The sequence below is a fragment of the Marmota marmota genome, unplaced genomic scaffold (genome assembly GCF_001458135.2).
Source record: "Marmota marmota marmota unplaced genomic scaffold, marMar, whole genome shotgun sequence".
NCBI classification, from domain to species: domain Eukaryota; kingdom Metazoa; phylum Chordata; class Mammalia; order Rodentia; family Sciuridae; genus Marmota; species Marmota marmota.
In genome coordinates, this window is record NW_025999932.1 from 37,680,305 (window position 1) to 37,697,624 (window position 17,320).

Below are 17,320 nucleotides of genomic sequence, written 5' to 3' on the forward strand. Positions count from 1 at the left end.
TTTTGTTTTTTTTTTTTTTTTTTTTTTTTTTGTACTGGGGATTGAACTCAGAGGCACTTGACCACTGAGCCACATCCCCAGCCCTATTTTGTATTTTAAAACAGGGTCTCACTGAGTTGCTTAGTGCCTCACCATTGCTGAGGCTGGCTTTGAACTCAAAATCCTCCTGCCTCAGCCTCCCGAGCAGTTGGGATTACAGGCGTGCACCACCACACCCAACTTGAGGGCATTTTGTTCTAGCCGTAATCACATTGTACAAACATTTCATATACTAATTTTATCACTTAATGCTATAAGTAAACACTTTCATTATTGTTATTATAGTTTTTAGAGCCAGTAGTTTTATGAACATCATAGTTTATAACTGGGTGAATTTGTTCTAGTCATTGATATTGTCCTGGGTCATTGATATTTAGGTTATTTCCATATTTTACTACAGTCTTGCTGCAGTGCACATTTTATACATCCAACTAGCTTTTTCCACATATAAGAATTATTTTCTCATGTTAGACATCTATGAAAGGATTAAGGGTTCAAAAAGTTTCAGGATTTTTTTTTGGTCTCTCTAATATATATTAATTTGTAAGTCAATAAATGAGAGAAATGGCAGTTTATAAAGTAAGTGTTCCTTTAAGCAGTAAAAAAAATGATGTAGTCAGTCTTTCAGCCACCATATATTTATTGTCCAAAAGGCCATTAGAGTAATTCAGAGCCTAAGTTTATAAGTTCCTTTTGGAATCCTACAACTTGATAAACTCATTTTAAACTCTTTATGGTGGAAATAGCATAATTTTGAAGAACGAGGTAGGAGACTCCATCCTGCCAGATAGTAAGGTCTGAGATGTGACTAACGCTCAGAAACTTTTGATTAGTTGGAAGAAGCTAACATTAAAAAGAAGTAATTTACTTAAAGTTTGAAAACATGGAAAACAATACTGTATATGGAGTTACACATATGCAGTTATAGTCAAAGATTATGTGTGGAATGACACCAAATTCAGGACAGCAGGCATGTCAGGAGAGGGGTAGGGAAGAGCATGAGTGATATTATGGAGAAGCATTCAACAGCTTTCAATATTTTGATTAAAAGGCAAGCATGGCAAAAATGTTCGACTTGCACAGACCTGCTGGTGGAGACATGTGGTCTGATAGGTTATCCCCTGTATTCTTTTTGTGTTAGAATTATCTCATTAAAAGTAAAGAAATGGGATGAAATAAAAACAGTGCTGTAGGACTGGGAAGTGCCATGCGTTATGAAGTGACAGACTTTCTCGGGAATCATTGACTGTAGGGGTTGTAGGAGGCTGTGTGTGGTCACGCCATTCGGCTTCCACAGAAGTGTACTCTATCATTGGAGATGAGAACAAGCTGCATTTAATTTTGTTTAAAAATTCAGTGTTATAGAAGGATTCAGTTGGCGGCAAAATAAAAATAACCTGCTTCAGTCCACAGATCAGAATTTGGATCATCTAATCAGTGGACAGAATAGGTACATTTAAAAATACTTGACCACTTGTTTACTTGTGTGTGTGTAAACTGGGCCTACTCTGGACCCCAAATATGTTCCTTCCAACTGAAGTATGAAGTTGATTGTTTACTTCCCAAAAATAATATTTTGCTGTTTAGAAAAAAAGTAACAGCCAAGTCCTAGAATTTTTTTCACAGTTCTTTATTATAGTTTTTCCCTCAAAGCTCCTTCTGGGGCTGGGGATGTGGCTCAAGCGGTAGCGTGCTCGCCTGGCATGCATGCGGCCCGGGTTCGATCCTCAGCACCACATGTAAACAAAGATGTTGTGTTCGCCGAAAACTAAAAAAAATAAATAAATATTTAAAAAAAAAAAAAGCTCCTTCTGTATAGGGGCAGAAAGTATGGAACACTGTAATGCAGATCCTTTGCCATATGATTAGTGGCTCATTTTTATTAGCTTGCTGATAAGATCAGTATCTCCACTGAGATCATATTTCGTGTTTCCTAGAATTGATCAGCAGAAGGTATGTGTAATAGAAAAGCTCTGGATGCAAGTCAAGAGTACTGGGTCTTTGTTGTGGCTCGGTTGCTAGCAATGACTTTGGATATATTCATCTGGATCTGTTTCCTTCCTTGCAAAACAGAAGGGCTAAATCTAAAGTTTAGTTCCAAGATGCTAGGTCATAAGACCACCTGTGTCTCTGTGGTCCTAGTTCTCCCAGAAATGAACTTAGAAACAGCTATTGGCTGGCTTTCCCCCTCCAAAGGGCCATGTTGGTACTTCCCACCAAACCACGTAAGGAGGTGGTCTGTGGCATCCGGCTCACACCTAGAGCTGCTGGAACTCAGGCATGCCCAGTGCCAAAAAATGGTCCTCAGTGTACTCCTGTCACTCATCCAGCACTTGACCACAACAGCCATTTCCATGAAAACAAGAAGCTCTGCTCCAGCTTCTTAAAGTTGGGGTTGGGGTTGTGGCTCAGTGGTAAGAGCGCTTGCCTAGCACGTGTGAAGCAAGGGGTTCGATCCTCAGCACCACACAAAAATAAATAAATAAAAATACAAAAGCCGGCCGGACACAGTGGCACACGCCTATGATCCCAGCAGCTCAGGAGACTGAGGCAGGAAGATGGCGAGTTCAAAGCCAGCCTCAGCAAAATCAAGGCACTAAGCAACTCAGTGAGACCCTGTCTCTAAGTAAAATACAAAATAGTCCAAGTTCCCCTGAGTTCAATCCCTAGTATCCCCCACCCAAAAAGAAAGAATGATCCTAGAATGATAATGCTTTCCATGTGGTCTTTTTGCAAAGAAGGCAAAATATAGATTAATCTGGTGAAGGAGTAACCATGAATTGCTCATTTCCTTAGGAATTGACTTTCTAGCAGACCAGCTGCTCTGGCTGTGATAAACCAGATCTAAGTCTACTTGTGGGGAAGTAGTTGAGATTCGGTAAATTTAGGAATAGACTATGACTTAATAATCATTTTCCCCCAGATTGTACCAGGTCATTAAACAGTGCAAAGCATAATAGTGTCCATCTGTCCCAGCTCTTCAGGCTGGGACGGGAGGATGGCTTGAGCTCAAGAGTTTGGGACCAGCCTGAGCTGCATAGAAAGACCCTGTCTCAAAAAAGAAGTTTTTGCATCAACTTAATGTTTCATCAACAACTTTTAAATAGTGTAGAATAGCCAGCTTTATCAGGTCCTCATTTAATCTTATTTTATTTTGCCCCTTGTGCTTATTTAACAAACAGGCAGGGGAGAAAAGTGAAAACCTATAATTAAGACCTCACTTTGCATTTCTATTTTTAAATATACATTCTTTAAAAAATTCATAAAATAGGAATTGAAGGCATAGTTCAGTGGTAGTGTGCTTACCGAGCATTGCCTATATTTTATAATTGTGAATGCTATCCAAAATAAGAAGAATTTTTTTTTTCCTTTGGTACTGGAGATTGAGCCCAGGGCCTCACATGCTAGGCAGCATTCCACCACTGAGCTACACCCACAGCACTAGAAAAAAAATTTAAGTTGCTTTTCCATATAATTTTGGAATAAATATATAGCTTCCTATGTAATTTCCACAACTGTGTGAAATTTATAGATCCTCCAGACTTGAATTCCAAAATATCAAAGCAATTGCAGTAACAATAGTGTAACTAACAATTTAACGTTCTGGAGTTTCCAGTGCACTTTGCCCTGACAAAACGGCCTATACTCCTCGTCCCATCTTGAAGTCAGGTAGGTGGAGCACCCTCGCTTTTTGGCTGAGGAAACTGAGAGACCTTTTATAGTATTACTAAAAGAAGTAACAGTACAGTCTTTCTTTGGTCAGAGGATAATATCATTTTTCTAACATATTATCCAATATTATTATGTTATATTATTTTTTAAATCATTTTTAGTTGTGGATAAACCTTTATTTATTTATATATGGCACTGAGAATCAAACCCAGTGCCTAACCCAAGCTAGGCAAGCATTCTACCACCGAGCTACAACTCCAGCCCTATTATGTTATGTTATTTAGATTTTCTCACTTTGCATTGGTATCTACATAATGAAGGAAAAATCATTTTTATCATTGAACACAATTGGAAATAATAAGCAAAAAATATCTTTTCAGCCAAAATAAAACTTTGAAATAAAGTAAAAAAGAGTTCTTAGGGTTTGTTTTGCTGTGGTACTGGGAATTAAACACAGGGCCTTGAAAACACTAAGCATGTACTCTACCACTGAACACATTCCCAGCTAGCTACTGGGTTTGTTTGTTTATTGGTACTGGGGATGGAACCCAAGAACACTTTACTACTGAGCTATGTCCTCACCCCTTTAATTTTTTTTTTTTTTTTTTTTTTTTTGAGACAGGGTTTTGCTAACTTGCCTAAACTAGCCTCAAATTTGTGATCCTCCTGCCTCAGCATCCCAATTCCTATAATCCCCTGGGATTATAGGAATGTACCACTACACCCAGCCAAGTTATTGGGTTTAAATTTGATAGCAAATGTTTAGGAAAGCTTACTGCTTGGTTGTAGAGGCAAACATCCCTACACAAACCAACTCAACAGATGGGAAATATGACATGACATCTCCTTAATGCCTTGTAATAATATAGATGGTAGATGATATTAATGGTGATTTATTGGGGGAAATGACAATAGTAATTTGATGACAAAGTAATTAACTAAACAGTAATTACTTACTGTGTGTAGGGAGTCTGGTAAACATTTACAGGGATTATATCCTTGAATCCTTTTAAAACCTAGTGAAGTTTTGGCAATAAAAAGAATGAGTACTATATTCATGCTACAACATGAATGAACCTTGAAAACACCATGCTAAGTGAAAGAAGCCAGTCACAAAGAACACACATGAGATGAATTCATCAGTATGAAATGTCTAGAACTGGCAAGTCTCCAGAGGCAGAAAGTAGATCAGTGCCCACTGGAGCTGGGGGCAACTTGCATGGGGAGTGGGGAGTGACAGCTAACAGGTACAGTGTTTCTTTCGGGGATGATAAAAATGTCCTGAAGTTGCCTGTGGTGATGCACAACTCTGAATCCACTAAACAGCGCTGAAACACACTGTCAGTGGGTGAACTGTGTGGTACGTGGACTGTGATATCTCATGAAAGCGGGGCTGGGGTTGAAGCTCAGTGGTAGAGCGCTTGCCTCGCATGCGTGAGGCCGTGGGTTCGATCCTCAGCACCATATAAAAATAAATAAATAAAAATAAAGATATTGTGTCCATCTACAACTAAAAAATAACAAAGAATTTTAAAAAGATATCTCAAGAAAGCTACTTTTGAAAACTTCAAAACCACAATGAAATATAGACCATGTGACTCTCTTCTCCCTACAAAACTACCTACAAAACTTGAATTATTTAATACAAATTAATGTATTCTGTATCTCTTAGGAAATTTCCAGACATCCACCATACGTTTGCCTGTCAAAATTCTGAAAATGCTTAAAGAAAATTTAGAAAGAAGGCTGAAAACAGACTCAAAAGTAGTCTCTTTGACCCACTAGTTTACTTAAAACAAAAGTTTTAAAGATAAGAAAAACGTGGACTGGGGTTGTGGCTCCGCAGTAGAGCGCTTGCCTCGCACTTGTGAGGTCCGGGGTTCGATCCTCAGCACCACATAAAAATAAATAAACAAAATAAAAGTATTGTGTCCAACTACAACTAAAAAAAATTTTTTTTAAAGGATAAGAAAAATGTGCTTATAGTTTTGCTCCTCCTTGCCCTCATCTCTAGACAAGCAATGAAGAACCTTTGGATCAAACAGCACATTTCTGCCTCCGTGGAGAGTGGGCAGCCCAGGAGGAGGCTCACAGTCCTCGGCCTGTCACCTGGGGGTCCTGTTTTAACTATTCTGAGCCTTGCCTAGGGAGTAGGGACAAAAAGGATCTTCCTCCCAGAGTTGTTGTAAGGACAAAAGAATGCAATCTCCATAAAATGTTAGCACAAGGCCCAGGGCATCACAAGGACCTAGGCCAGATCTGTGGCCTAGTCAGCTAGGCCTTTCAAGTGGCCTCACTTAGTATATGAAGAATCTGCAAATGGTAAAACCATATTGTTAAGCGAAAATATAGGTCACAAACCATTAGGTACACTTTGTTTGTAATATATTTACATATACCTGTGAGCACAGAAAAAGAAAGAAAGAAAGAAAGAATGTGCACCAAATATTCACGTGGTTACCTTTGGGTAGAGAAGTTGAGTGATTTTGCAGAGGGAGATGCTGAGGATGGGACCTGGGGCCTCCCCCCTTGCTAAGCAAGTGCTCTGCCACTGAGCCACACATCCGGCCCTGTAAGTGATGTTTTTACTTTCTTTTTGCTTTTCTTCATTTCCCTGGTTTTCTACGCATCTCACTTATATAATCAGCGATGATAAGAAGGGTGGCAGTGAGGAGGAGGATTTCAGGTGATTCTACAGATTTTTAAAGCGTCCTTCCCTGCCACCACCCTAACTTTCCTCACAGGGTCTTATTCCTCCTTTGCTGTGCAGTGAGGACCTGCCCAGTCCTGGTGTGGGCGAACCAACACTAACACTAACCTAGTTTGTAGCAGAGGCAGCAGTCAGGTCCTTTCTTAAGACAGGAAAAGAAGTTACCTGTCTCTGATCAAAACTAAGAAGTATTGTATCAAAATATTCCAAATATTTACTACTCAGATTTGTATTCATTCGAGTAAAAATAGGGTTGTTTTAGGGCTGGGAATGTGGCTCAGTGGTAGAGCACTTGCTTAGCATGTGCAAGGCCCTGGTTTCAATCCCTAGCACCACAAAAAAACAAAATAGGATTGTTTTATTTCACACTTTCATGGGATGGAACTTAAGTTACTTTCAGGTGACATGTAAAAAGCATTCCAGGCTTTCAACATGCACCATTGACAATCATGCCTGAAACACAGAAGATGAACCCTGCAATACCTTGTCTGGCTCAAATCACTCTTGGTAAAGGACAATGTATGTGAAATTAATGAGTATGTTGGCAAGAGATAGACCCTTTTAAGTTTTCATAAAAAGCATTCAAGCTTAAAATTGAGAGCAAAATATTTTTAGCTTTAGTTTCTGAACTAAAAATATTTGAGTTGTGGTCACAAAATTTTCATGCTTGTAAACTCCATAAAGCACATTTCTGAGATATGTTAGATTAACAAAGGGACACAGGCAATAAAATGGCACTCTAAAAAGTAGTCATAGATACTTTCATTTCTTTAACTTGTTTTGGGGTACTTTGAAAATGCATCTAAGTGAGGACAACAGAGAGAACACCAAGACGATATTCTAGACAGAACAGTCAAAAGATTCAGTTCCCCACACCTGAATTAGCAGAGTTCCACCTTCTCAGGCCTTGGCTTGGGCCCCTCAGCGTCTAGCAGCCCCTTGGGAATCATCCTGCAGATTGCACTAGTCGCCTCTAGTTAGTAGAAACCTTCAGAGGCAGCAGAGTTCAGGAGCCATAAAAAAAAATAAATAAATAACCAAAAATATGGAGAATTTTTAAACTTGAAAACAAACTGAACATTTTTCTTAGATTTATGGTCCTGGATGTGGGTTAAGTGAACTTGATCCAATGATACCATCTGCAAATTCCACTACATTTTTGAAACAGAACTTAAGTTTATCCAATATATTTTATCTTTTCCCCCCACTTAGGTAATAAAGACTGTTATGAGTTATTTATGTAGTTGCCACAAAATGTCAGGCAATTTTTAGCTAAAATGCCACAGCAACTCTCTTGTAAACAAATGATGACCAGAAGAAGCAAACAGTTTGGCTCCAGTGTGTGATTTCCCAACATACTAATAGGTCTCCTTCAAACATCAGGCATTTTTATGTAACAGTGTAAACAAGTCTGGAAGACTTTTTTCTTTTTTTTGTACGTAACAATTTTAGTTTATTGTTGTAAAAGTCATATAACTTGAAATTCACTATATTAATCATTTAAAAGTGTACAATTTAGTGACATTTAGTATTTTTACAAAAGTTGTACAACCATCCCCACTGTGTAGTTCCAGAACATTCCATCACTCCAAAAGGAAGCCTGTGTTCATTAAGCAGTGCCTCCCATTTTCCCTTACCCGCAGTCCCTGCCAACCACAAATCTGCTTTCTGGCTCTATGGATCTGCCTTTATTCTGGATATCTTACATAACTAGAATCAAATCCATGTTGTTGTATGATCAACCAGTCCTTTGTTACTCTTAATGGCCATATAATATTCCATTGTGTGAATATCAGTTCTTCAGCTGATGGGTACTCTGTTTCCACTTTGAGCTAGTGTGAATAGTGCTGCTTCAGGCAATAGAACTCAAATTTGTGTTTGAACAAATATATTTTCCATTTTTAGGGATGGAATTGTTCCTTCATATGGTAATTCAATGTCTACTTCCTGAGGAAATGTCATACTATTTTCCACAGAAGCTACACTATTGTACATTCCCACCAGCAAAGAAGGGTTCCAGTTTCTCTTCATCCTTGTCACACTTGTTATTGTCAGTTTTATTTTTTTAATTGTGACCATCCTCGTGGGTATGAAAAGATTTCTCATTGTGGTTTTGATTCACATTTCCCTAATGACTAATGACTAGAGCATTTTTTCATGTGCTTATTGGTCATTGAAGTACCTTCTTTGGAGAAATGTCTATTCGAGTCCTTTACCCCTTAAATGGATTGTTTTTTTTTGTTGTTGTTGAATTGTAAGAGTTCTTTATATATTCTAGATGCAAGGCACTAATCAGATATTTGATTTGCAAATACTTTCTCCCATTCTGTGGGTTTTCTGTTTTATTTATCTCCTAATAGTGTCTTTATTTTCACAAAGGTTTAAAATTTAATGAAATCCACTCTGTTTTCTTTAGTTGCTTGTACTTTTAGTGTCATATCTAAGACCATGACCAAATTGAAGGCCACAAATATGTACTGCAATATTTTTCTCTGAAAGCTTTATTAGCTTTTATATTTAGGTCTTTGATTGGTTTTGAATTAAATTTTTGTTTAGAGTGTGAGCTGAGGGCCCAATGTCATTCTTCCTTATGTTCCAGTTGTCCTATGTTGGATTTTTTTGTCATGAAATTGTTTTGGATTTTATCAAATACTCTTCTTATATTCATTGAGATGATCGTATGGTTTTCCTTCACTCAATTGATGTGATATGTTAGTTTCCTAGGGCTGCCATAACAGCATCACAGGCTCTGTTCTCTCACAGGTCTGGAGACCAGAAGTCCACAGTCACAGTGTCACCAGGAGTGCCTTTAGGAGCTGCTCAGGGGGAATCTTTGCATCTTCTCTGCCAGCTTCTGCTGGTTGCCAGCACCCGTGACATTTCTTAACCTGTCCCCGAGTCACTCCATTTTCTATCTCCCTCCTCACATGCTGTTCTCTCTACATCCCTAGGCGTCTCTGGAACCAAAGTCCCCACTTCTTATTATAAGTACCCCAGGGGTCTCCATCCCTCTGTGACCTCATCTCACCCAGTGGGATTGGTCATGGTATGTCATTTTTTAAAATAGGCTGCTGGACTTAGTTTGCTAATATTTGATAGGATTTTTTTCATTTTTGTTCATAAAGGGTATGATCTGTAGTTTTCTCATCTGCTTTTGTTATCAAGGTATTTTTGTGGAATAAGGAAGTGTTCCTTCCTCTTTGAGGAATAATTTGAGAAATATTGGTGTGCATTTTTCTTTGTGTCTGGTGGAGTCTACCAGTGAGTTCTTTATTGAGAGTTTTGGATTATTGATTTGATCTCTGTGTATATCTGTAAACTTGACAGTTTCATCTAGGTCATCTAACATGTTGGTATGCAATTGTTCATTGTATTCTTTCATGATCCTTTTTGTTTCTATAAGGTTGTGATTAATGTTTTCACTTTCATTTCTGACTTCCGTAATTTGAATCTTCTTTTTGTCACTCTAGCTAACAACTTGTCAATTTTGTTGACCTTTTCAAGGAACCAACTTTTGGTTTTATTGATTCTCTGTGTAGTTTTTCTCTGTTTTGTTTGTCTCTCTTCTAATCTTTTCTTTTCTTGCTTTGGTTTAGTTAGCTCTTTTTCTAGTTCTGTTTTTGTTTTATTTTGGTTTGGTTTTTTTTTTTGGAGTTATAGGTGGACAGAATGCCTTTATTTTATTTGTTTATTTTTATGTGGTGCTAAGAATTGAACCCAGTGCCTCACACATGCTAGGCAAGTGCTCTGCCGCTGAACTACACCCCTAGCCCCTTTTTCTAGTTCTTAAGGTGTAAAGTTAGGTTATTGAGCTGCAATCTTTCAGTCTTTCTGTTTGAATATAGGCATTTTTGTCTATACATTTCTAGCTGATCACTGCTTTTAGTGCATCTTCTAAGTTCTGGTATGTTATTTTCATTTTTGTTTGTCTCAAAGTATTTTATCTTTTTTATGGTACTTGGGAGTGAACCCAAGGGTGCTCTACCACCAGGCCACATACCCAGTCCCCGACCCTTGTTTTTGAAGCAGGGTCTTGCTAAGTTGCCCAGGCTGGCTTCTAACTCGAAATCCTTCTGCCTCAGCTTTCCAAGTCGCTGGGATTACAGGTGTGCTCCACTACGCCTGGCTCAGTGTTTCTAATTTCTCCTCTGATTTCTTTGTCCCAGCGGAACTTAGGGTACTTTATAGCCCAGAAGGTCAAAGATCAGCTCCTTCTTGCCACTCGTGACCTGCAAAGTGGAAGTTTGAGAGATCCTTTTCCTTTATGTTAGGAGTCCCCAGCAGGCTAAAGGTTGGCCTTACTCTAGATAAGCAATGAGGGCTGCCAAAAGATTGTTCCATGGTGAGCCACTAATGACCACGGGGGCACAGTGTTCCAAAGAGTGCTCTGCACTCCTTAGCAACTGGTGAGTGAGCAAGAGACCCAAGGCCTTTGATGGACACTACGGAAACATCAAGAATTAACATAGAGGGGGCTGGGGCTGAAGCTCAGTGGAAGTGCACTTGCCCGGTATGTGTGAAGCACTGGATTCCATTCTCAGCACCACATAAAAATAAATTAAAAAAAGGTCTGTCAACAACTAAAAAAATATTTTTTAAAAAAAGAATTAACATAGCATATGTATATCACATGTATATGAGAAAGAGAATGGGGGTGGGGGGAGAGAGAAAACACAATTTCAGAAATAAGTTGGCCAGGGCTGGGGATGTAGCCCAGTGGTAGAACGCTTGCCTGGCATGTGCAAGTCCTGAGTTCAATCCCCAGTTCCACAAAAAAAAAAAGAAAGAAAGAAAGAAAGAAAGAAATTGTCCAAATAAGCTATCAGAGATTTACAGGATTTGGTTTCCAATTCTGAACTTCACCTGGCAAAATGTCACATTTTCTCAGTTTTCACAAATGGAGACAAGCATCCTTTGGTCTCAGCGTTAGGCCTCATGAGCTCTGTGAGCCTGGCAGGAGCACTGATCCCGATTGCTGATGCCCACTGAATGCCGGTTGGGTGCCAGGCACTCTTCTAACGTGTGTATGAGACTGTGTGTGGTGTTCTCATTAAGCCTCACTGTTGCCTGATAACACATAGGTCCTGTCCTTTATCCCCATTTTACAGATGAAGAAACTGAGGTGCAGGGAAGTAAAGGAAGTTTGCAGGACTATAGAGATATTAAGTGGTGGTGCCAGGGTTTGGACCCAGGCGGGGTGCCCCAGAGTCCATCCTTCAACCATACTACTATGTGGTCCAGCTTCTTAACTTCCTTAAACCTCTCTGTGTCCTCATGTATCAGATGTGGGTGACAGTTTTTATACTTCAGGGCTGTTGAGTGGATTAAGCGTTCTGAAGAGTGTGAAGCATTAAGCCTGGGAGTGAAAATAACCAGCAGGGACTGTGAATGGGCAGTGCCACGTCACGTATATGTTGACATGAACGAGGGTGATAGGGCAGGGACAGGGTCCTAAGTCCAGGTCAGAGCTTCATCCCTACAGTCACGAGTCCCTGTGCTGCAGAAGGCTTCAGGACACCCACCCCGCGCTGCTGGTGCTCTGCAGCCTCCTCAGCCCCACGAGGTGGGGGGTCTTCTGACTTCTGGTGATGAAGCCTGGGGCTTAGAGATGAAAAGCGTCTTTCACTTAGGGAGAGCCTGTCTCAAAATAAAACATAAAAAGGACAGGGGGATGTGACTCAGTGGTTAGACTCTTCAGGGTTCAGTCCCTGGTACTAGCGGGGGAAAGCATTTGTTTGTGGAAATACTGCTAATAAGTAGGAGAAGTGGGATCTGAACATGGAGAGCCCTGGGCACTACACTCATGGTCAGAGCCCCGGTCCGCCCCACGTTCGCTCCTCTGCTGTTCCCGCAGCCTCCATCCCTGCCATCTCCAGTTTCCACTGGCGCAGTTCCCTACCTGGAATACTCCCTCTTGTTGCCACCACTTGTAAAAATTCTCTCCATGACTCATGAACTGGCCCACATGCCACCAACACCATGAGCCCTCCAGTTCCAAGTGCAAACTCTAATGTTATCTCCAGTTTCTTGGAAGCTCCTGCGGTCTTTTATTCCCCCCTATTCTCCATACTTGCTGGAGTGGGGGAACCTTAAGGGCTCGACCTCACAGCACCCACAGCCCTAGAACCAAGCCCCGTCACAGTGCGTTCCCCATCGGCTTGTGTGCTGCTGGGGCTGCAGGACAGGCGGGTGGTGCAGAGGGGCCACTCAGAGGCCCTTGGCCCTTTTGAGGAGTCAGGAGCCTAGAACAAGACACCAGCGTGTCTGTCTGGATTAGGGACCTGGGATCCGTATTCTAGTCATATAGCTATTGTTTTAGTCAGCTTTTTCACTATTGTGACGAAACGACCTGGCAACAATAATTTTAGAGGAGGAAAAGTCTATTTGGGGCTCATAGTTTCAGAGGTCTCAGTCCATAGATGGCCAACTCCATTTCTTTGGCCCTGAGGTGAGGCAGAGCATTATGGCAGAAAGGTGTGGAAGAGGAAAGCAGCAGCCAAGGACATGGTACCAGGAAGCAGAGAGAGAGAGAAAGAGCTCCACTCTCCAGGGATAAAATATATACTCCAAATGCATGCCCTAATGACCCGCCTCCTCCAGCCACACCCTACCTGCCTACAGTTACCACCCAGGGCATTAAGACACTGAGTAGAATAACTCTCATAACCCAATCATCTCACCTCTGAATTTTCTTGTCTCACCTCTGAACTTTCTTGCATTGTCTCACACATGAGCTTTTGAGAGACACCTAATATCTAACCCATAACAGCTATATATGTGACAGTAACTAGGAAGTGTGTCTGTTACAGAGTAGTGCACTGATACCTCTGTTTGTTTGGTTATTTATTTGCAGTACTAGGGATTAAACCTGGGGCCTCATGCTTGTTAGACAAGCACTCTGCCTCTCAGTTGCTTCCCCACTGCACCAATTGATACTAGTTTTGAGTCATTGTGTCCTGATATTATGGTTGTTGCTCTCCTTTGTGTAGTAACTGAGTTGTTTTATTTGGGGTTTGGATTTTTTTTTGAGGGGGAGGGGTTGCTGAGGATTGTACCCAGGGGTCTCAAGCAAATTAGGCAAGCACTGTTCTACTAAGCTACAACCCTAGTCCTTACCTGAGGTATCAACCAGGAGTATGCATAAGAATCTTTGTGGAATGTTATGAAGATACAGAATGTCAGATCTCCCCCGCACCAGGTCTGCTTGATTTAGATTCTCTAGGAGATGGGACCCTTTTTTTTTTTTTCAAATTAGGGACTGAACCCAGGTGCACTTAACTTCAGAAACACATCCCCAGCCCTTGTTATATTTTTAAATTTTGAGGCAGGATCCCACTAAGTTGCTGAGCACCTTGCTATGTTGCTGAGGCTGGCTTTGAACTCCCAATTCTCATGCCTTGGCTTCCCCAGCCACTGGAATTACAGGCCTGCCCCACCTCATCCAGCAAGTCACTTTTAAAGTTCTAAGAAACCAGTGCCTTTGGTACCTTCCAGGGGAGAAAGGAGACAGGGAGACTGCCTGAGTACATTATCTCTTCAAAAAATAAAATGATGAGCATATTCAAACACTGTTTGCAGCTCATGTTCACATGCGTATTTGTCTAGAGGAAATTAGTAAAATGTGCCTGGGAATGGTAGCTCACTACTGAGGGCGGGTGTTGGAGAGGTGGAAGGCAAGAGTTTGGTTCCATTTGTAATATTTTATTAATGTCTATTAAAAAGAAAGATTCAAAGCAAAATGGCAAAACCTGTTCAGTTTGTCCAGTGAGTATGTCAATGTCTGTTGTATTCCGTTTGAAAGATTTCATAGTTCAAAGCAAATATTTAAAATGAAAACAAAGTAAAAGTCAAAAATATTCCAGGATCGCTCTGCTGTGCTCCAGGTGAGCTGCCCAGAGCTGGCTCGGCCAGGTGAACCGTGCTGATCTTCAGTAAGGAGGCATCCTCAGGGGCTTTTTTCATGCTCATCACACAAGTAACACAGGAAACTTAAGGAGGGTCTGCGGGGTCCCTGGCGTGGGGTCCCTATCTTAGGTTCTCGTCTCCTTGTGTTTCAGGTGTTTGTGGCCAGTCCTCACAAAACCCAGCCTATTGTGGAGATTCTGTTAAAAAATCAACCCAAACTCATTGAGTTTCTGAGCAGCTTTCAGAAGGAAAGGACAGATGACGAGCAGTTCACCGATGAGAAGAACTACCTGATTAAACAGATCCGAGACTTGAAGAAACCGGCCCCCTGAAGACAGTTTCCTGCCATGGTCATGTGTCCCCTTTGCCCAGATCGTACAATGTCATATCAAAAAGTCGTCATTCTTGGGGAGGCTTTGGAGGTGCCTGTTTTTTCTTAACTACTTGTTCAGGGTGGATGGAATATAAACATTTGAATGGAAAAAATTAATCTAGAATAATATATTCATTTTAATTAAGTCTGTGATTATTTATGTGAAATCAGAGCCATTGTATTAGAAGTTGATGGATGAGTCATCACAGAGGAGCTCAAATGTCAGGCTCCTTGGAGTCCTGGGGTGGGGTGGGGTGGGGGGACTAGGGGTGTGGCCAGGATGTGGGAAATCCTTCTGCCCATCTGTACTTGAGCAGATTTCTTAAGGTGCAGGAAGATGCCAGAGGACAAGGCGACTGGTGTCAGTCCTGGGTGTGCTTTTGTCTCTGCCCTGTATATCATTGTCATCTCCCCACCCCACCCAGGACTGGGGATTGAATCCCGGACCTTGCAGATGCTAGGCGAGTGCTCTGCCACTGGTTACATACCACGCCCTGCCCAGGATGCTGACTATAATTAATGGCTTCCCACCTCTCAGCTCACTTTCTGCTCACTGTCCCACGTTCCATCCCATGCCCAACCCATGGCACCTACTCCAGCTGCAGTGGGTCAGCAGGGAGCAACCAAGTAGGATCAGGGTGGGTCAACAAGGGCTGTGATGTATATAAAGGACCCACAGGGCGGACCTGCTCACAGGAGAACTGCAAACAGGTGGTTCCAGACAAAGTCACTGCTGTTCCATGTTGACTTCTGGAGGGTCAGTGATTGGAGTATTTCATTCATAATTGTCACTATGGAATGAATGTTTATGGTGACAGTGTATTTTTAAATGAGTAGAAATCATTGCATTGGAATTGTAGTGGGTACAAACCATAGGTCCAGAGGGTCACAGTAGGGGACTTCTACCAACAGGCGATATGGCCCATGGAAAGGCAAATGATTCATACATGAAAAAAAAAAAAAATTCAAATGACTTAAGGTTCTTTTTTCCCCCAGTTGTGACATTCTGTCACTATTAAGAAGTCTTCTGTGAAAAAGTAAATCTAAAAACTTTGGTTCCAAATGCTCTCTTACATTCCAGGATAATTAAGGAGTTAATCTATGTTCCTTTGAAAGGTCTAGAAACTAAAGATAAATAAGTTTTTTAAATGTTATGACTTGTTTTCAGACATCAAATATATAAAATTAAATTTTCAAGCTATTTCTAGAACATGAAGGGTACAATGGCTACTCTGTGTTTTCTATGATTCTGTTTCTAAATCATGAGCTGTTCCCTTCTATGGGAACTCTCAAATTTTACAAAACTTGGGTGCTGTGTTCTTTCCTTCAGCCAGAGAGTTCTCCACCCAGAGAGGGGAAAGAAATGCGTTGTCTAGGATCAGTGCCCTTGGTAGATTTTGTACCTGAAGAATGACCTGGCAGGGCATGTCCCTTCCTGGCTGGGGTACAGGAGCCCTGAGGCAGATGGTCTGGGTGGGACCTGCCACACCTTCTCATAGCAGCTCTGGCATGTGCCAGCAAGAGGGTCTGTGCCAGCTCCTGAGGACCTGGGTTTTCTGGTCACTGAAGTCACATTATTTTAATAACACTCCCTGGAAGTCCAAAGTCCCTTAGGATTTGGCTTTTCTGGGTTTGCTTATTTGATTAAAAGAGATGAGTGCAAATATTTTTAAAGGAAAATGAAATAACCATTGGAAATGTATTTGGTTGCTTAATGATGTTACATAACATCATGGGACACATGTTTTTCATTGAAAAGTAAAACTTTATTATAATTTATTTTTACAAAGAAAATATTTTATTTTCTCTGGGCTTGAGTTAGCTCTTCCCTAGTGTCCCCTTATCGTTACTCCGTACCTGTCAAAAAGAAAACTAGTTTCCCACATGGTAAATGAAGTAGCTGGGGTTTTGCTGTGATGTGAGTTTGTAAATTATTAACTCAAAAGGGGAACAGGAAGCTCACCGTCAAACTGTTTGCACAAAGATCACTGTAAATATTGTGAGAATTGAATTTTGAAAAGGTCATATTTAATAATCTATTTCTAAAGCACATGTTTAAATAAAGACTGACTAAATAAAAAGATCCCACACACACTGGTCGGTCTCATTCCTCTACGTGTGGGTCATGCCACTGTGTTCTTGTCATTGCTCCAAACAGCAAAGGCCCCAGGCTTGAGGTTGAACCAGGCTTGGTGGGGTTCTGAGACCCGGTGCACATTCCATCAGCCAAGTGTTGATAACTGCCCACAACCAAGTGCCACCTGCCTGACACTAAATCTACACATTCCATTATCAATACTCACTGTGGCTGAGACTCATTCCCATGAAATATTTGAGGACATGGGGGTTCTGAGCAGCTTGACTATCCCAGCCATAATGGAATGTGCTAGATAGAGACCGAAAGTGGCTGGAAGCCCAACTCCTGCTCTTTTTCCCTTCTTCATCCTTCTAGACCCTTCAGAACTAAGAAGGCTCAGGGTGTTGGGGACTACATGGTGCTCTCCCTTCTGCTGCCTGGAAGGCTCCAAGAGGTCTTGGAGTGAGGCCGGCAGGGACTGAGATCACAGTGTTCTAGGACAGGGCTCTCAGCTACAGCCAGGCGTCTGCCCAAAGGTTAGCCT

The 17,320-nt window shown here is 41.2% G+C and overlaps 1 protein-coding gene across 1 annotated transcript in view; it reads left to right on the forward strand.

The window, feature by feature from the left end:
* Cab39l (calcium binding protein 39 like) overlaps window positions 1-16,793 on the forward strand; it is a 37,876-nt gene extending 21,083 nt beyond the window's left edge. The window contains exon 5 of the mRNA XM_015484279.2: window positions 14,479-16,793. Coding sequence (XP_015339765.1) covers window positions 14,479-14,658 — 180 coding nt within the window. The 3' untranslated portion in view covers window positions 14,659-16,793. The remainder of the gene's footprint in view (window positions 1-14,478) is intronic.
* Window positions 16,794-17,320: the final 527 nt, after the last annotated feature.